The sequence below is a fragment of the Harpia harpyja genome, chromosome 9 (genome assembly GCF_026419915.1).
Source record: "Harpia harpyja isolate bHarHar1 chromosome 9, bHarHar1 primary haplotype, whole genome shotgun sequence".
Lineage (NCBI taxonomy): Eukaryota > Metazoa > Chordata > Aves > Accipitriformes > Accipitridae > Harpia > Harpia harpyja.
In genome coordinates, this window is record NC_068948.1 from 2,026,973 (window position 1) to 2,047,159 (window position 20,187).

The following is a 20,187-nucleotide window of genomic DNA, read 5'->3' on the forward strand; positions in this document are numbered from 1 at the left end:
ACTTCTGTGACTCTGTCACTGTGTGTGAATTAGAGCAACATGATACTCTTTTTTTCTTTCTTCCTTGATGATAAAGATACTGAAGAATTGAGAACTCGGGGGTGATCGTGTTGAATCCATTTTAATTCCACATCCTAGTGTTAGGTGGTACCATTTAATTGCTATTCTCTCAAACCTCAACAGCCGGCTCTGCAGCTCTCCAACAGTTTTCTTTTCCAAACTGCACCACTGCAGTGTAAATGTTAGACTCTCAAATAGGACCAGACAGATGGTTTTCTAAAGATCTTGATACGTTATGCCCTCCATATCAGTTGCTTACCTGATACGCATCTGTATTAAAGAAAGCTATTGCCTTTTTTAAAGCATAATATAATCTCCAGCAACCATGGTGCCTAATTGCTCATTAAGTTGTTCCCTTCTAGAACCTTCTGTTTTAAGTCACTTAATTTTATTTGTATTATTACCAGTAATAGTTGTCAGCAATGAACGTAGATAACGTGATGGTAATTTTATGGTTCTTCTGACTCTGTGACCCCTCTGAATTAGGAGGAGGACGCGGGGTGAAACCACTGTCTTGCAAATAAGCAGAGTGACACGTGATGCCTCCGGCAGGTTTCTCTCCAGAGCTTGCTTTTAAAATAAACACTTTCTCTCTTTTCCTGTACTGCTTTTGAGTTAGACCTTTTCCTTGCATTTCTAGTTACATATACACAGATGGATAGATAGATGCAGCAGGCTTAGATGGAGTCCTGCGGTCAATGGTCCAACACAAAGACACGTAGCCAGGGACTGAACGGTCAGGGTTTGCAGCTGTAAAACACTGAGCATATGATGTGTAACTTCCTTTTCCTCCCCAGTATGTGTGTGCTTGCCAGTCTTCAGGCACGTGAGTAAGAGTGAAGGCATTAGGGCTCTTACCCAGTTCTGCTACAAGTGTTTTAATGCCTGTTAGCAAGTTATTTAATCTCATGTGTGCCTCGGTTTCCCATTCACCAGTGAAAAGTGTCATAGTTCCCCACTTCACAGGGTTGGGGAAGTTCATTTTTATCTCATTTGTGAGGTACTCCCTAAGTAGGGAGATGAGCACTATAAAGATGCAGAAATGAAGGGATACAATGAAAGTGTTATAGAATCATAGAATCATTTAGGTGGGAAAGGACCTTTAAGATCATCAAGTCCAACCATCAACCATGCCCCCTAAACCATGTCCTGAAGTGCCTTGTCTACATGCTTTTTGAATACCTCCAGGGATGGTGACTCCACCACTTCCCTGGGCAGCCTGTTCCAATGCCTGACAACCCTTTCAGTAAAGAAATTTTTCCTAATATCCAACCTAAATCTCCCTTGCTGCAACTTGAAGCCATTTCATCTCATCCTATCACTTGTTACTTGATAAAAGAGACCAGCACCCACCTCACTACAACCTCCTTTCAGGTAGTTGTAGAGAGCGATAAGGTCTCCCCTCAGCCTCCTTTTCTCCAGGCTAAACAACCCCAGATCCCTCAGCCGCTCCTCATCAGACTTGTGCTCCAGGCCCCTCACCAACTTGGTTGCCCTTCTCTGGACACGCTCCAGCACCTCCATGTCTTTCCTGTAGTGAGGGGCCCAAAACTGAACATGAACATTATGTGGGCCCAGAAGCATTGTCACTGTGGAAGAGTAAAAGTACTTTTACATCTTTTGGTGTGTTCTTTTTACAGATGGGTTGGGGTGATTTGGGAGCTTTTGGAGAGCCTTCTAAGGAAACTCCTAACTTAGACCAGATGGCTTCAGAAGGGATGCTTTTCCTAGATTTTTATACTGCCAACCCCCTCTGTTCTCCGTGTAAGTAAACTTGAGTTTTAAACTAGCATATAAGCATGCCACCTTCTGAGAAGATTGGGACGTTTGCCAGCATCTAACATGAACTAGCAACCAAACCAGTGATTACCCTCAGGGCAGAGTTTGGATTTGGTGCTTTGATCTTGCATTTTGCTCCCTTTTTATTTATGTTTTGATTGGAAAACCTACAATCTTCAGTTCATACAAAGCACTGTTTTAGTGATCAAATCAGTCTAGCTAAAGGATTTTTTTTACATTATGGTTTAGTATTCTAGCCTCAGTCATTGCATTTTTTCATCTTTCTTATTTTGGGACAAACAGACAAAGCAGTATCTAAATTGTTGCTGAACATAGTTTGTACGTAGTTTGTCTGATTCTATTGGATTTGGTGAGAGTTTCATGCAAGGAATGGCAGCACGTTGTGTCCTGTTGTTGACCCTGGTGGCTTGCAAGATTCTTGGGGAAGGGACAAGAGATAAAAGAAACGTTTGGGTCTGGGAGACACAGATATTTTTATCCTTACTGTTTTTTCTGGGGGATGGGTTTTTTTTTTTCTTTCTTTTTTCCTATAACTTGATTGGTAGCCAAGAACTGAAACAACAATGAGGAACAGGGGCTTTTTATTTGGGCTTTCATTTAGGATATAAGTTGTCAGTGTGCTGATGACGTCCTTGCTCTGAAAAGGCATTTGAAATATGCTGAAGTCCTAACTCCAGTGGTGGTACTGCATATGCTTAAAGTTAAACATCTGTTTAAATGTTCCCTGCAGTCAGGACCTGACTTGTATTGTCAAAGCTGGACAGCTCTTTATTTGCTATTACATGACTTTTGTTCAGGCAAGCTTGAAAACTTAGCCTTAAGCGTGTAATCAGTTTGTGTTATGATTTCCTCTTAAATATATATGTCAGGTATTCCTTTTATAATTACTGAGTTAGAAGGGCTGCTACATTGACTATTGAAAGTAATTATTCTTCAGGAGTGGGTAATTTAATAGAGGAGCCAAATTTCAGTCGGGTTTGTCTTGGAATAACTCAAATGGTGTCATATCAGAACCTGGCTCTCTCCATGACTCACTGGAGACAGGAGTTGCCGCCTGTTCCAATGTGAGTGATCTTACTAGCTGGCTGGGGCAAAAGGACACTGACATCCTTCAGTCAGAGCGCTGTCCTCAGCCTTAATGTTAATATTAAGCAAAGAATGCATGTAAAATAAAACGTTTTTTGTTGTTTGCAGCAAGGGCAGCACTGTTGACAGGCCGTCTCCCAGTGAGGAATGGTTTTTACACCACGAATGCACATGCCAGAAACGGTATGGGCTTCATTCCTGATTTGCCTTCCTCTCTTGATTTCCCTCTGTGCTTTGTAGGAAGTCTTGCTTTGAACAAAAGCTTGGCTCGGTGATCTTCCCCTATGGATCTTCCAGAGTGGCACAAAAAGATTACCATGTTAACTGCTGGTAATAAGCGTGAAATTTATTGCTTCCTCCTCATCAAGCAGAAAACCTCCTCAAATTAAGAGAGATAAACAAGGCTGGTTGATCCATTTGCTTCTGCTGGCTGAGAAGTGTTTCCTCTGGGCAGACTGATTGGTGTCTGGTGAAAGAAAGTCACCTGGGGTGTATGTTAACACCCAGAGTAAAGAACAAGCTGCTAACAGTTTTATTCAGCAGCCAGTTTTCTAACCATTTCAGCCTTGGAAGTTTTAAAACACTGTTGTGCCAGTGGTGCTTCTAGGGAAGGTTACCAGTTCATAACGACCCTGGGTTGATTTTGATTCCTGTGATTGGTTCCAGTGTGAAAGATGCCATGTGCCTGGGCATGCTTGGGCAAGAGCCAGCAGCTATGTACTGATTCACACTGTGTATCAGCAAGCGTGCTTGGCTATCTCTGTCCTAACCAAAGTCACACCTTAGATTCTCAAGGGCCAGAGAGCTGTGGACTATGGGAGACATATCGTTTTTTTCAGGTCTTGCAGTCTGAGCAAGTTTCTCGATCATTTGATTTAGGAAAAAAATGCCTTCATTTTAGAAAATATACAGCAAATTTGCAAGAGTAAAGGCAACTCCAATGCACACCTAAAGCACTTGCTCTTTTTATGACCCCCCCTTTCAAGGGTCTTGCCTTCATTCTGTGATGGCAGCCCTCTCTGTTATTGGCAGTGGTGTGCAAGTGGGTGGAGATGTCCCTTTGATCTCTCTGAACCAATTTGTTCTCTTCATCTCGTGGCCTGGGAGGACTCCCAAGGAGTGATATTGCTGGTACTTCAAGCTAATTGCTATTTCTGATCCAGTAACAGTGCTTCTAATGATGGGTAGCCATGAGCTGTTTGCTCCAATATTTGTAAGAGTTGGAAACGTTTTTGTTTGTTTGTTTGTTTTATGTAGCATACACACCACAGGATATAGTAGGAGGAATTGCAGATTCTGAATTACTGCTTCCAGAGTTGCTGAAGAAAGCTGGCTACATCAATAAGATCATTGGCAAATGGTAAACTTATTTTAAGATCTCTTGCTTTGAGATTTCAGTATGTGTGTGTATGTATTGTGAAAGGGCAGCAGAACAACCAGAACTGCAGGAAAAAAACTGTTGTGGAGCTCGGATGTCCAACTTTTGAAATATGTGGTGGATCTTCCCCCCTGCTGTGATCAATTTCTGAATTGTTACCATTACAAGTACATACATATATCTTCATACAAAGAGTTGAAGGGGGTTTTGTGTATGTATATATATATTTATAAACCCTTCTACTCTTTGTGCTTTCATCCATGTATCACACTACTTGATTTAATCAAATAACACCAAGATGTTCTATTGGAACTTGCCTTGAGCACCTATGTGCGTTTTATCTTTGGCCCCTGCTATATGTTGGGGTTTTTTGTTAATAGAGTAGACTCAATTGTGAAAGCTTCTTGTTGGGGGGGTAGAAGTGTGTGGTGTAGAAATAGAGATGCAGACATCTCCAGGGCTACATTGAAGATTGTTCATCGAATGTAGAAGGTCGGGGTGGATAGGAATAGGCTTGATTGGGATGGTTGATACCAGGTGTTTTAAAAGACCTAGAAGGCTGATCCAATACTCTGTGAATGTTGTCCTTTGACTTGATGGACTTTCATAGGAGTACTGTATAATCTTTGCAGAGGATACAGAAGAACTTCTAAAAACCAATGTTTTGTGATGTCTGCAAAGAATCGGAAGGGAAAAGCCTGAAAGATGTCCAGATCAAACACACACAGTGGAATTACCAGTGTAATAGTTGAAACTGGTGCATTTGTAACATTCGATTTTCAAATGCACTTGTGGGCTGTTGTGGAATCCCATGGGGCCTGGGGATCTCTGAACAGTTGATTCGCAGTTTGTAACAATGCTGTAATAAATAAATGCATAAATAGCAACTTCAAAACTACACAGACACCAGAGGAGTACTGCTTGGTTAGCAGAGTAATTGTTAATGAAGAGACTTCGGACAGGAGTAGTATCAGGGGAATACTGTTTGGGAAAGTAATGGGTTACAATTTATTTAACAGTTTCATTAACAAGTTAGAGAAAAGTGAGTTTGAATTGTGGTTGGATTCACCGGTGCTGCTGAAATTGGAAAGAAAGCAAACTAACCTAAAACAGTGAATTATTTATTACCACAAATCCAAACAGCAGAGTGGCCGTAAAGAATCGGATCAGTGGGCTGAATGCAATAAGATGCAGTTCAGTGCTAATAAATGTAAATTCATACACCCAGGGAAAAGAAATAAACAACGCAAATACAGATTGGTTCCAGGCAGTTATTTGGAAAACAGCAAATCTGGAAGGACCTGCAGCTGTTAGCAAGAAGCAGACTAAATATGAATGTGCAGCGCACTATCGTTGTGCGCCCAAGAACTGTTATCCTGGACAGGACTAGGGAGTGATACTGTACAGCAGCAGTCCTGTCATTTGTGCACACCACCTGCTTCCTAGAAAGGTGTAAAGAAATACACAGTACGGTAGTTAAATTGGAGTCTCATCCTAGCCACGCACAGAATTTTAAGGCTTTTAAAGATTTTTAAGTTTTCCAGAAGAAGATTTTTATATCCTTTCAATATCCCTTCTAAAGACTTTGCAGGGTGTCCTGTGACAGTAAGTTCCACAGTTTAATTATATGTTTGCAAGTCAAGTATTTTCCATGACCGTTTTAGAATTTGTTGCATTTTATTAAATATCTCTTTATCTTTTGTGTTGTGAGAGGGAGAGAATAATGTGCATCTCAGTAATTATTTGATACCTTTTTCAGGTCTCTTCCTCTGTAAGTTCTCTTAGGGCTTTCTTAGAATAAAATATTTTTTCATGTCCCCTGTTGTAGGAACAGCTGGGAATAGCTTTGTTTTATCATGTATATAAATGAGGAAAGGGTAGAATCCTTCAGGTCAGACTTGAAATTTTAGTTACATCACCGAGATATGATCATAGCTGGAATGATGATTATTTTCTGTTATAACTAATTTTGGAATAGCTCAGAATAACACCATGGATCATTTTACTTCAGGTAATGCATTTTATGCCCCTTATGTTCAGAAAGTGTGCAGAGGGTGATGGCACAAAATGGACAGGTTGCAGGTGCAGGCTTGTGAGTAGAAACTGGAATGATTAAATAAACATTTAGCTACAAAGATCTCCTTTAGAGACTGGGAGATACATTCTGTATCTTCAAGATAGTATAAATGAAGAAAATGTAGAATTTGCAATACGGAAGTTGGAGATTAGAGAGGAGCTTCATCTTGAAGTTAAGAACGGAGAATTTTCAAGCTGCGTAGTAGAATGGAACTGTCATCAGGAGTAGCTAAATGTGTTTTGTGTTCACATGTGCACATAAAGAACTCATTCTCACTTACATTCAGGTGTCTCTGTACCATTTTGGCAGCGTGAATACTCCATAAAGGGAATACAGATATAATGGTACATTTCATGAGCTTTACCTTGTGTTTTTACAGCTTAGTGGTATAAAAGTGACTTGTCATAGATCAGAATCCTTAAGTAAAACATTACATGCGTCTTCGCAATGGCTTTGGGCAGTGTAGTCCATCAGTACACATCATCGAGACAGCATGAGAAAAGACACCAATAGAAGGAAATAATGGAAAACAAAGATTGGACAGTAGACTAAAATGGGATATATGTAAGCACTGGAGTGAGTCTGCATGGATGTGTTTGCAACAAGTATGAAACCACGACAATGAGGAAGATCAAGACAGTGGTCTGCAATCATTTATTTGATTAAAATGCTTGAAGTTTTTCTTCTTAGGCAAAGATTGTTTTCTTGCATGCCATTCTGATGAGATTATTATTTGCTTCTTTGCAGTAGAATTTTAATTCCTCTGTTGCTTTTGTTCCTAGGCATCTGGGTCACAGGCCCCAGTTCCACCCCCTGAAGCATGGGTTTGATGAATGGTTTGGGTCCCCAAACTGCCATTTTGGACCTTTTGATAACAGAGCGCTCCCCAATATCCCTGTGTATAGGGACTGGGAAATGATTGGCAGGTAATTCTGCTACTTGCCTGGTAATGTTATTTTCTTTGCTTTCCCTGCTGACATTACAGTGCTGGAAGGTAAGTGCTAGCGTAGCAAACCCATTTCAATGAAAAGGGGTTGGCAAAAACAGCAGCTGCTTCAGAATCAGAGTTAACAGACTCAGGTGGATGGGCAGTGATCTACAAGTGCTTTACCCTATGCAGAGGACTTTTATAGCGCGTCAAGCATTGGGAATATCCTGACTCTCATATGATCTGAGACGCTTACTTATTCAGAGTGCCCTGAATATCCTGCAGTTCAGCAGTAAGCCAGTGCAGGAAAGATGCTTGTAAGAGGTCACGAAACACATGAACAGCCCTTCTGGGTCAGGCCCAAGGCCCATTTAATCCATTATACTGTGCAATGACCACTGGTAGTGAATGCCTACAGAAAGGGTATAAGAAAACAGATAGGTGGAATGGTCCTTCTCTTGTATGGTTGTCCACCTTCTGAAACTGAAGGTTGTGTCCAGATCTTAATAGCCACTGACTTAACTTCCACGAACTGTCTCTTTTCTAAACCCATTTGTATTTCTGGACTCTACAACATCCTGTGCCAGGATCTCATCTCTTGCTTTGCCCTTTTACTTTTGAACAGGACTTTCCCTCTAGTCTGGTGATGGCCAATATCCAGCCTTACAAGGCCTGGGTGGTGGTTTCCATTGGAGCTAAGACAGACTGAAGGGGAACCCCTGTGGGAAAACACACAAGACAGGCAGAAACAGGAAGGTATAGATTAACCGTCAAGAGGTATGAGAATTTCACACCTAGGAGAGGAAGCAAGGATAGTCCTTCCTGGGGGAAGAAGAGATTTTGAAGGCAATGCCGGCAGCAAAGGATACTCAAGCACGGTTGTGTGGGCAGTGCCTGTTGCTTCTCAGTTGTGATTGTGGCACTCTGACTTTTCCAGTTAAAGCTGAGACAATACAGACCTACTTCTATGGTATTGATGCCCCTCAGAGACTAAGCATGGTAGCTGACTACTAAACTTTATTCTAAACTCCTAAACCACTTTTTGCAGGAATCCTGTCTTCTTCATCTCTACGTTAGCATCTAAATTTAAAGTTGAAGCTCATTAAATATGAAGCTAGATGTTTGATTCTGAGGATTAATAAAGCTCTGAGTACCAAGGCCAACCTGCAAGTTGCATGTGGGCCATCTAGGGGTGTGACTGCTCTAGAGTGCCTCCCTCAGAGATGTTTGCTTATCCCATTGCACCCTAAAGGCTTCCTGTGATGATTTCACTCCACTACTTCTCTTGGAAGTACTGTACTGGTTCCATTCTGTACTGAAAGACCTCTTTATTCTTTCTCTTCCTGTTTGTAATAACCTTTTGTCTGTTTGCGTAACAGCATTCTATGCTCCAGCTCTGCAGTCTGTGCCATTCTTGTCCATTCACTTTTGAGTCTGTTATCATCTTATTTCACTTGCTGTTATTCTCCTGAGGACTGCCCTCTACCCTTCTTTGCTTAATTAGTGTCCAAAGATATTTCTAACATAAAGTTTTCAAAGCAGCCCAAGTTCTGATTCCAGAATTGCTCTATCTCACTGAAAGTTGTTGTGTACTTCTGAAAATTTTACTCTTCTTTCAAACAGCTCTCTGTTGAAAGAGTAGCAGCATGAGATCTTTAAGCATACTACCCCTAGTCTAATAGCTTAACAGTGAAAGGTTGGTGGCTCGGGTTTGTCCAAAACTTGCAGTTGTCATTAATTTGGATCTAGCTGTTTCACTGCTTTCTCCCATAAGAAAAACTATGGTGACATTCTTTTTAATATCTGAAGAGAGTTTGCTGAGTAGCAACTGTGACCTGTTTGTCACCTACTTACACAGTAAGGGAAGAAAGGCCTTTTTATGTTGTATATTCCTTAGGATTGATTTTTTTTTTTTCTCTCTGATTCATTTTATCATAAGGTATTATGAAGATTTCAAAATTGATCGGAAGACAGGTGAAGCCAACTTGACTCAGATCTACCTGCAGGTACTGTCTATTTTAATACTGGTTTCTAAGCTGCAGTGTCTTTATGCTTCTTTTTTTTGGAGAGATTTAGATGGCAGAGAACGATTCCATTAAATTCATTTTTATTGTTGTTTACAGGAAGCTCTCGATTTTATTAGCAAGCAGCAGGGCAGCCAGCAGCCATTCTTTTTATACTGGGCAATTGATGCTACCCATGCTCCTGTTTATGCCTCCAAACAGTTCCTGGGCACTAGTCAGAGAGGACTGTAAGTCTTGGTTTTGTGGGTGTTGGTTTTGTTGGTTTTGTTTTTTAATTAATACCTCATGCCGCAGAAGCAGAAAACCTAAGCAATGTTTATTAGAACCAAGTATATAGATCGTTTCTCAAAAATGTATGTGTGTGCTGAAATACACTAGTTAGTGAGGACTTTGCTTGGATTGTTCTTGAATAATTTTGCTATAACCTGAAATGAAGATCATGTGACTAAAATGGGGGTGAAGGGGGAGCCTAAGCTCCTTTGCCAGTTGTGTGAGTAATGAAGTGCTGTATGTGGCACAGATGATTTTTTGGAAGGCTTTTGTATGATCAATGCCTGTTTTAAAAGCCTATAAATCAGACCAGCAAGTAGAAAAGCATGCATGAAAACCACAACTTACAGGAGGCAAAAAGCTCTGTGGATACTGCGAGCCCTGCTTCTCAGAGCACAGTTTCAAACCGGCATCCATAAGCAAATCCATGTTACTAGCTTCAAGTCTATGGCGAAGTGCCTTTGCCTATATTTGAGAACTTTGTACCTAAATTTGTATCAGTTGCTGGTTTCTGTCCAAGAGTGGCTCACATCTGATCAATTCTGACTCTTAATATCCAAGAGAGGTTGCTCTCTGCAGGCAAGAGACACGGGATTTGCAGTGACGGTGGAAAACTTTATCACAGTACCTGATGCATAAGAGAAGTATTTCTGCAGCACAGGTATAACTTACGTGCACTGAAAGCATTGTGGCTGATTGCAATGCATTATGCTGTGTGACACTTTTCCTCCTTTGCTGCCTTTAATGTTTTACATCTACTTTTGCCTCAGATATGGGGATGCTGTGCGAGAAATTGATGATAGCATTGGAAAAATCCTAAAACATCTTCAGAAGCTGGGTATCAGCGAGAAGACTTTTGTGTTTTTCACCTCTGATAATGGGGCTGCTCTCATTTCAGCTCCTAAACAAGGTGAGTCTCAGATGAACAAACCTGGTCTGGGGCTGTGAAATCAAGGCTTAAATCTCTATGTCTGAGGGGTAGACACACCTGTACCTGGGGTTTTCCTTTATGCAGTTAGGAGAAGCCTCAAAATGCAGAGCATTTATGTTTAGAGTTAGCTTATGTTCATTACTTCTGCTCACTGTTGAAGGAGGTATCCTTGGCTAAATGGACTTTTGGCCTAACCCAGTGTGGCTCTTCACCTATGTGCATTTCCACTTTGTGCTCCACTGTCAGGGGGTGATTTTTTTTTTTTTTTTAATTTATTTAGGACCAGGCGCAGTAACTTAGCAGGGTTTTTACTCTCCATCTGCCAAATGCATATTTGAGCTTTCTGAGTAATTACAGAGAGTTCAAGAGTCCCTTCTTCTTTAGCTCTCATGAAGAATAGCAAGAAGAAAAAGTATTTTTGTTACTTTACAAGTTTTCCTTTGTTTAAATGATTGTTTCTCAGAGTCATTGCAAATTGATTTTAGAACCCGCTCTCTTCTATTTAGAGGCAGGCTGTCTCGTGGTTATTGGACCACAGAGCAGGGAGTATCCTGAGTTCTGATTTCAGCTGAACCACTGTGTTTGACTTTGTGTGACCTGGAATCAGTCACAAGACCTCCCTGTTTGTTCCTCAGCAAGCTTAGCTACAAGGTTGGGTTAAAAACCCAGACATTCCTCCAAAGCACTTGCTATGTCTGAAAGTGAACATTCAGGGAATGCATGATTATTTTTCTCACTCTTGTATCTGCATCTAATACTGCTCTGGTACTTTAAAAGGACTATGAAAAAATTACTATTTCTCCCTAAAAGTGTCATATTTCCTTTAGTTCCAAACAGCAGTTAACATCCTTAAAGGGAAGGAAAATGCCAGCTAAGTATTTTCTGTTTGTTTGGTTTTGGGTTTTATTTTCTTTGTTTGGTTGATAGCAAGTTGTGTTTAACTGTCACTTTCTCCCTGTGCTGAAAAGACACTTCTAAAATTTCATCACAAATGGATATTTAAAAAAACCCAACCCAACAAACAAACCAACAATGAAAAAGGCCCACCCCAAAACAACTCTGGACATGTTATTTGAAGAAGCATTCATGCAGAAAGGAAAATTCATTTAAAACGAGCCTAAAAATTTCCTAGTTGACAGTGTCCCTTTGAAGTGTGATATTGGCATATCGTGTTTTTTATGGCTTCTTTTCTCTCTCTAGGAGGAAGCAATGGTCGTTTTCTGTGTGGTAAACAAACCACCTTTGAAGGTGGCATGAGAGAGCCAGCTATTGCTTGGTGGCCCGGACATATACCTGCAGGAGGGGTGAGTATCTGCTTTGAACAATTCCGATCAGTCTTAAGTGGACTCAAGTGGATGGAGTGGTTCTTGCTGGATTCGGTGGGCTTTGGATGAGACTTTTAACATGCCCAATGCATCAGTCCAGATGCTTGTCTAAATAAGGAGCTGAACACTGCCCCTAGAGAACGATGTCATTCCTGTTCCTTATTGCAAATTTACATCTAGAGTGTCTATGATCAACACTTCTGTGAGCACCGAGCGGTCTGGTCTTTTTGTCTTCCTGCTCTGTCTAAACCCTTTACTCTTTTGGACAACAGTATTTTTAGTGGGTTACGCGTTTGAACAAATTGGAGTATAAAGACACATTGCTGATGTGCGTCCCAGTCTGGAGCAGGAGTGTGTTGCCCACACACACTCTCTGTGCCCTGGAGTATCAAGTGATTTGACCCTCACAGCTCTCGCTTTGGTGTTTGATAAAAGTTCCACTCAGGGAGGTCTAGATACCAGACTATTCCTCTTTCCTGCCTGTACCCAAATTCAGATATGATCACTTCAAAATAATCCTCCAGTGGCACTACCAGCCTCACTTGTCCCAGTTCTCATTAAAGAAGGATGCAATCAATTCTTCTGCAGGCAGGGTTCACAGTAAATAATAGAGATTCCCTCCCCTTTGTGAGCATCTCTTATCCCTGAAGAAAGTGATACTTCATTAACTGGGCACTGTGCTTAAGACTGCAAACTATTCATAAATAAAACATTTTTCTAAGTTGCATTCCTCTTCGGTGGTTTAATTGAGTCAGGATAATGATAATTTATCGTTTACATTTAGGAGGAAGCCATCAGCTTAGATCTGCAGCTGAGGGCAGGAGGGTAGTTTGGTTTCATCATTTTTAAAGAGTTCACAAAACCTACTAGGGATGTTTTATTATTTTTTTAATTTGAAAAGAAAACAGTCTTTTTGTTTAAATTTAAACATTTCCATAAAGCCTTTACAAGCCAAGTACAACAGCCTTGGGCTAGCATACAAGAACATGAAACTGAAGCTGACTGTTTTGTTTTCCATGTCCAAACTAAATAATGTGCTAAAAGTAAACATGCATTATAAATGGGAACAAGTAAATACCAAATTTAAAAATTCTTTCCATTGTAGTAACTCTGAGGATAATTAAGAACATGAGTAAAGAAATCATTGTGCCTGCTTATTTTCTAACTGTAACTGGCTGGTACCCTTCTCACAGGTAGTCTTTTGCATGTAGTGCAGCGGTGAAGCTTCATGTAATGCAAAATGTTCTTGGTAGCCTGGTGTGAGGCATGGCTTTTTGCTTGAGGCCATAGTTGAAGCTGCTGTTTGAATTCCTGTGAACAGTCATTTCTGTGCAGAGTTAACATGTTTGCATAGGTGGGTGGACTGACCAACGCCATACTATCATAAGCCCATGCATGCTCAGCAAGCTGGAGAGTGTGCTTAAGGCTTATTAGGGCAGGTACGTGCCTGAAAATCCCCTCCTCCACCACTGCTGATACCATCCTTGGCACTTAAACACATGCTTAACTTTAAATCCTTCCTATCCTGGGCTCCAATTCACGATGCTGCCTGCCACATATCTGCACATGCAGGTGTTACACTCCCAAATGTCCTCTAGGACTCCACTCGGTACCTCGAGAAGCCTCTTCTGAACTCTGTCCCCAGGATGTGATGCTTTGCTGTGAGTTAGGCCCCCGTATGATGCTACTGATAAGTAAATATGTGATAGCTACTTATATGTCTTTTCTGCTTGTATTCTTGCCATCGAGGCTCCAGCACTGGTACCCACAGCAGCACTGACCGCAGGTGAGAGGTTTGGCATTGCTTCTGCGTAATACAGCTCACGCTACATTGGCCTGTAGGGCACCTTAGTTACTGCTTCATAATTGCCTCTTTCACTGACAGTAAGTGAAGAGACATGTTTGCTAGTACATTTTTGGCTTCTTTTCTGTATCTTATGGAGTTTGTAGCTTCCACATCTTCTTGATTGCAAGTTTAAACTAGTCAGCTTAAGCCCCGTGTAGTCCAAGAATCTGTAAAACGTGGGAAAACTGCTTCAAAGTCTCTCATTGCTCTTTCTTTTCAAAAGAGTTGAAGGAAACAAAGGCTCGGGAGCCCTGAACCAGGGTGGAAGCAAAAAGCTTCTCAGGAGTGCCAAGCACAAAGCTGAAGGGTCAACTCCTCCTTCCTGGGCTGGTGTTGCTCCCAGTGTAATGGTTGTTCCTTTCCAGCCGTGGACGTTTTGAGGAGCAGGCGGAGGGCCAGCAACTGTTTCAGTTGGCACAACTGCAGCCAGAAAAAGAGGACTTGTGTCTCTGGCCAGTGAAATCCAGTTATTGGGTGGAAGGCTCATTCCGCTGATGGGATCTGGCAGTTTATTAATAATCTTATTGATATATAGGGTGGGGTTTTTTTGTTTCTATTAAAGGGTACATGTGTTTGCTGAAATAAAGGAGTACCTTTTTATTTAAACAAAAGAAGTTAGGTGACAGCATTGTGAACACTTGACAGGATATTGATACAGGTTAGGATAATTGGTGCAGTTGGCTGATTTGCAGTTTTTGGGGGGAGAGGGATGCCTCGGGAGTGTGTGTTGCTCTTGGCATCAACATTCAGTTAATTCTGGTCCCCCATCAGGAATATTTATTTGTACACAAAGAGCCTTTCTGCAGTTTCCTCCTCAGCTACGTTTTCCAGGTGAATTCACAACAAATCAGCATTTCAACATTCCCCACATCACATCTGCCTTCTGGAAGGATCCAGCTGGAAAAAAAAAAAAAAAGAGTGAAAAAAAGAATCTTATTCTGTTGGTATTTGAATCCTCCTCCTCTCTTCCCTCACCCTCCTCCCCTTCCTCTCTCGTGCCTGCTTCCTGAAGGAGAAAAGAACATATCAACCCAAAGACAGCATTGCAACCTTTTCTTCACTATCTCCCATGGGGCGCAAATTGAAATTGAATTAGACAGGGATATCGGGTCTGCTCGCTGTGATAACTGTAAAAGGATTTTATTTAAAAACACCCTGACATTTGTTCACCCAGTTTCAAATATTTAGCTTTCCTCCTTTCCATTCCTGGCGGGGGCGACTTTATTAATTGTCGCCTTTGATTCAGAGTTAAAGCTTGAAAGCACTGATAACAGCAGTGGTGACTATTTCTTCTAGCGACGTGGCCCACAGCAAAAGGATTTCATTTTCTTAAAGACGTTATGTGTATACTGAGAGTTTATTAAAAAGAAGGGGGGGAAGGAGGGGGGAAAAATCCGTTCTTACGTGCGTAATACCGGCTGTTTCTCACTGATACGAGCAATATCTGATCTCACTCTTTTTTATATATTATTTATTTTCTCTGGGCTGTTGCCCTCTCTGGATTTTTCTTTTTCTTTTCTTAAAAAAAAAAATAAATAAATGGGAAAGGCAACTAGAATGAAAGAGCACTGTTGACAGGAGAAAATGGTAATTTTTTTATTTTTCTCTGAAAATACTTCAAAGTTTTATATAAATATTAACCTTTTTTTTTTTCCCCTTTCTTCCATGTGGTGCTGCAGAGCACAGATAAATCCAAGTGGCTGTGGCATGGGCATTTAATTTCTGTAAGAAGTTTTCTCTGCTTCACGGAAAAATGTTGTCTGAGACCAGAAACATAATTGGATGATTAAAGAGAGTCATCTACATCTGGTTATGGTTAATAAGGGCCAGTACAAGAAGACCATGGTGGCCCCACAGGATTGTCACAACGCGATGTATAAATTAGGTGATATTAGAGGCACGAGTCTCAGGTCAGCGGTTGCCTCTTGCTGCTTGTTATCAAAAGATTGAGGCGAGGGAATGGAGCGACAAGAAAAGTGACTTTTGGATGTGCCTTCTAAATTGTGAGAGGTCTAATTACAAAAAGTCTCAGCCGCCAGTCTGCCCGCCTGCTCCTGACGTAGCAGTTGTCAGGGAGCAGGCATGTGCCAGATCTCCTCTTTATTAGATTCCGAGCTCTGCATATGGTGTTCTGCTGACCCCGCAGCTCTCCTAAGGCATGCTCAGGGTAAATTAGCTAGCAGATGAGCCTGTGAGGGACTGAGCACCTTTGCTGAGATGCTGAGCACATGTAATCCCCTTTGACTTCAGAGGGAGCGCAGCCTTCCTAACACCAGTGGCTCACGAAGCTGTCCGGCTCTGTAAGGAGTGACCTGATGTTTGGGGTTTTTTTGGTTTGGTGCACCGTTTTTTTAAGGTGTCAGTCCTTTCTGAGTGCACACCCGAGACCAGAGAAGAGCCTGTGCAAGGGGACGGTCCAAGGGGCACACAGCACTGTCTGCCACAGTTAATCTCGAGGACGACACAGCCAGCTTTGGTCCTCCTCGGCGGTCCACGTTTGCCAAGTGGCCCCGGGGAGAGCAAGAAGCCAGGTTATCCCATCGGAGGGCTCAGTTCTGTTTCCTTCTCCACAGCTGTGTATCAGAAGATCCCCATCCTTTTCTCCATGCAGAGAGGGAACTTCATGTATACATCTGCTTTTTGTGAGGGATTTGTGGGCTCATGTCTAATTGTCACTTTCTACCAAGGACAGGCTGAGCATGACCTCTTTCAGGCTGCCTGCTGCAGCAATGTCCGTGAATAAGGCTTAACTTCAAATGTCTGAGACCTTCTGCAAGACCTATTGATCCTGGTCAACTGATCCAACTGCTTTCCTGGGCAAGGGTTTCCATGGTCAGGCTTCCTCTTGGGCTTAGAGCTTTGCACTTTGATTTCTTCTTAAAAGTTGTGGAAGTATTCTTGCACGTAACTTTAATATTGTGTGTTCCTGGCAACACCTTTTGATGAACGAAAGCCATTAAAATTTGAAATTACTGTAATCAAGTAATGTGATACTGTAATTTTAGACTTGTAATTAGTCCCCTGCATGTTGCTTTCTCCAGTTTCTTTTTTAAAAAAAAACTTGTTTGTTCTTCCTTTGTGTTCACTTTTTTCAGCCTGGTGTCTTAATAAAAGGCTTAGTGTCCCAGCAAAAATAGCATTTTCCCTTTAGTTTTGCTCTCTAGAGCCAGCATCTCACAAAAATTCATTTATCATGTTATCATTTGTTGTCATACTTAAATAATTAGTGTCAGCTTACAGGCTGGGGGTCTGTTTGTGAGTAGAAAGAGGATTCAGAGATAAAAAGTCTTTGATAGTCCCAGCATCGTAATGTTCACGCTGACATTCGCAAGGCTGCTGCTAGGACTTGGATTTCAGTCAGAAAGTGCTTCTGTACTTACAGATGTGGACTTGTATCAGATGGCTTCTTGTTTCTGAACAAGTGGTATGGCTGAAAAGGCTCTTTTCATGTTGCATCTTGTGCTGGTGCATCCTGGTGCAAAACAGTTTTGCTCTTGATTTGAATGCATCTGCTTCGATTTAGTGTGTTGCTGGCTAGTTAAACATCCTACAGCAGATAACTGTAGCATACCACAAGCAGGGTGGGAGCAAAGATTCAGAAAGAATCAGTCAGAACAGACTTTTTAGGTTTTAAAAATATAAATAATTAAGACCAGAGAGATAAGTATGGCTTCCAATTAAGGAAGGCAAAAAAAAAAAGAAAAAAGCAAGGGGAGGGGGGTGGAAATGCTTGCACATCTCCATTGGAGCCAAAACCAGATGTTTTTCTCCCTTATTAAAATATATACTAAAAATACCACGACTTTACAGTTTTTGAATTGTTGGAAATGGTTTGCAGATGAAGTCATCAGGCTCTTTTTGTTATTATCCATCTATCCCTGTGCTTTCTGGGGACTCTCTCAGGTTATTCTGGACTCCAGAGATGACCTGGAGAAGGAACAAATCAAGGACTTTCTTTTTCTTGGTTTAAGTGCTAATTTTTTCAATCCATAAATGACTTGGACTTTGCTAAATTAAGTTGATCTCTGTGAAAACATGCTCCCGTAAAGTGGATACAGAGAGAAAAGTGAGAAGAAAGAGAGGAAAATGAAAAAATGAATCAAAATGCAAATGCTCCCTAGCAGTGGAGAAATATGGATCATCTCCTTTCCTTTATTATTTTAATAGGAGGTTTGCTGGTGACTGCAGCACTGTAAAGGGAGATAATCTCAAAAGATGCTTGGCGGAGAAGGAGGTTCAGGAAGCAATACTTCTGCTTTGGTGGAAACCAGCCTGTTTCATTTTGGCTTTTACTGAAGGTCTTTTTGCAAATGTGTTTCTGTTGATTTTTCAGGTCAGTCATCAGCTGGGCAGTGTGATGGATCTCTTCACCACCAGCCTCTCCCTGGCGGGACTGCAGCCTCCCAGTGACAGGCAGATTGACGGCATCGACCTTTTACCTGCCATCTTGCAGGGCAAGCTAATTGACAGGTTAGTTATGAGCCCAGAGCTCCAACCCTTGCCTCCGAACTGAAGTGATGCCAAATTTTGGGTTATTTTTTAAATCAAGTTTACAGAAATATTTTATAAACTGAATTGATGCATCTTTGCTCCTGCTTAGTGAGGTGGGGTAGCACCAGAGCTTTTTGCTATGTGCTAGTTCTCTGGTGGAGCAAGCAGCGGTGGGATTTCCTGACATGTGGCATGTTGCCATACAGTGGAGTCTGGGGACAGATGAAAATGTCAGGGGGTTAGCAGGGATCCCTGGAACAACATATGGCAATAGGGGAGATAAAAGCCTGAGAACTGTAGCCTGGGTAGGGGAGAATACATTATTTATTACTGGAAAAACATCCAAGAGCATGCTAGGTCGTTATAGCCCCAGCTTGAGAGAGGTTGGAGGTAAAGGCTGGGCTGCTGCGTGTGAACTGGGAGCCCACCTCCTCCCAAGGTCCGGTTTCTGCAGATGCTTTTGCAAGAATAGATTTGGGTTAAAGACCTGGGATCTTCATGGGCATGGAGGAGTGCAGTCAGCTCTTTGGTACAGGCACTGAGATCTGCCAGCAAATATCCTTGGCTCCCTTGTTGGAAGGATTGGAGGTCAAGAGAGGTCTCATAGTTGCGATTTTGATGAGGAATTTGGCAGCCCGGGAAATCTGAATACAAGCGTATTCTTTCTCTGTGAGACAGTGAGGAAACATATGCATGGAAAACATACTTGACTTCTTTTCTGTGTTGCACATAAGGCTTTGTTCCATAAAACTGCTTTTGTGCCTGTTAACGCAAGAAGCACGCGTACGGTATTACCTGAGAGCTCAGCCAGTGGCTGACTTGAGGCATTGCAGGTTCCTCAAACACAGCCTATCCCATCTTTACTTCTGTAAGTTTGTAAAGCTTCTTTGTTGTTTTAAAAGAGAATTTCACCGCAGTCACCAGCCCCTTGGAACTGGTGCTGTTTGTGTTACAATAGCAGTTGCTCAAGGCACATAATGGCTTTTTTCCCTTCTTTTTTTTTTCCCTTCTTTTTTTTTTCCCTTCTTTTTTTTCCCTTCTTTTTTTTCCCCTCTTCTTTTTTCCCCTCTTCTTTTTTCCCCTCTTCTTTTTTCCCCTCTTCTTTTTTCCCCTCTTCTTTTTTCCCCTCTTCTTTTTTCCCCTCTTCTTTTTTCCCCTCTTCTTTTTTCCCCTCTTCTTTTTTCCCCTCTTCTTTTTTCCCCTCTTCTTTTTTCCCCTCTTCTTTTTTCCCCTCTTCTTTTTTCCCCTCTTCTTTTTTCCCCTCTTCTTTTTTCCCCTCTTCTTTTTTCCCCTCTTCTTTTTTCCCCTCTTCTTTTTTCCCCTCTTCTTTTTTCCCCTCTTCTTTTTTCCCCTCTTCTTTTTTCCCCTCTTCTTTTTTCCCCTCTTCTTTTTTCCCCTCTTCTTTTTTCCCCTCTTCTTTTTTCCCCTCTTCTTTTTTCCCCTCTTCTTTTTTCCCCTCTTCTTTTTTCCCCTCTTCTTTTTTCCCCTCTTCTTTTTTCCCCTCTTCTTTTTTTTCTCCAGACCTGACCAGGTGAGTTTCCACAGCCCCAAAAACTTTCCAGGAGATGCAGTTGTGTTCTTTTAAGCTTAAAAAGGAAAAAGTGGATGGGGGGGAAAAGATATTGGTAATAGCGGAATTCTGAGTACAAGCTGTAATCCTCTTTCAAAGATGGACTTTTTTTTTTTTTTAAAAAGCAAAAACCTAACCCCCACACCTTCAATCAAAGGGACACATAATAGCTTGTCAAATAGTGAGTGTTTATGGCAAGGAAAAAGGAGACTGGTGTACTTTGAGGCGTATTTGTTTGGGCTTTTGTTAATGGGACTGGTTTAGATCAGATTCTGCACTTTGGCAGATCTCTCAAGCTGCCTTTATTTCACTGGCATTTCAGGTGCGTTAAGGATGCAGGAGTGGGCTCTGCTGGCAGCAGCGTTTCCCCTTTGTTCACGGGCAGCTCCTAGTGACAAAGG

The 20,187-nt window shown here is 41.6% G+C and overlaps 1 protein-coding gene across 7 annotated transcripts in view; it reads left to right on the forward strand.

Moving 5' to 3' along the window:
- GALNS (galactosamine (N-acetyl)-6-sulfatase) overlaps positions 1–20,187 on the forward strand; it is a 51,877-nt gene that overhangs the window by 2,506 nt on the left and 29,184 nt on the right. For all 7 annotated transcript variants that reach the window (XR_008236445.1, XR_008236444.1, XR_008236446.1 and 4 more), the window contains exons 2-10: positions 1,701–1,824; positions 3,055–3,129; positions 4,204–4,306; positions 7,184–7,327; positions 9,269–9,335; positions 9,453–9,580; positions 10,394–10,533; positions 11,755–11,858; positions 18,059–18,195. Coding sequence is in view for 4 of the 7 variants with exons in the window: in XM_052795282.1 (XP_052651242.1) it covers positions 1,701–1,824; positions 3,055–3,129; positions 4,204–4,306; positions 7,184–7,327; positions 9,269–9,335; positions 9,453–9,580; positions 10,394–10,533; positions 11,755–11,858; positions 18,059–18,195 (1,022 nt within the window). In the remaining 3 variants the exon portion in view is untranslated. The remainder of the gene's footprint in view (positions 1–1,700; positions 1,825–3,054; positions 3,130–4,203; positions 4,307–7,183; positions 7,328–9,268; positions 9,336–9,452; positions 9,581–10,393; positions 10,534–11,754; positions 11,859–18,058; positions 18,196–20,187) is intronic.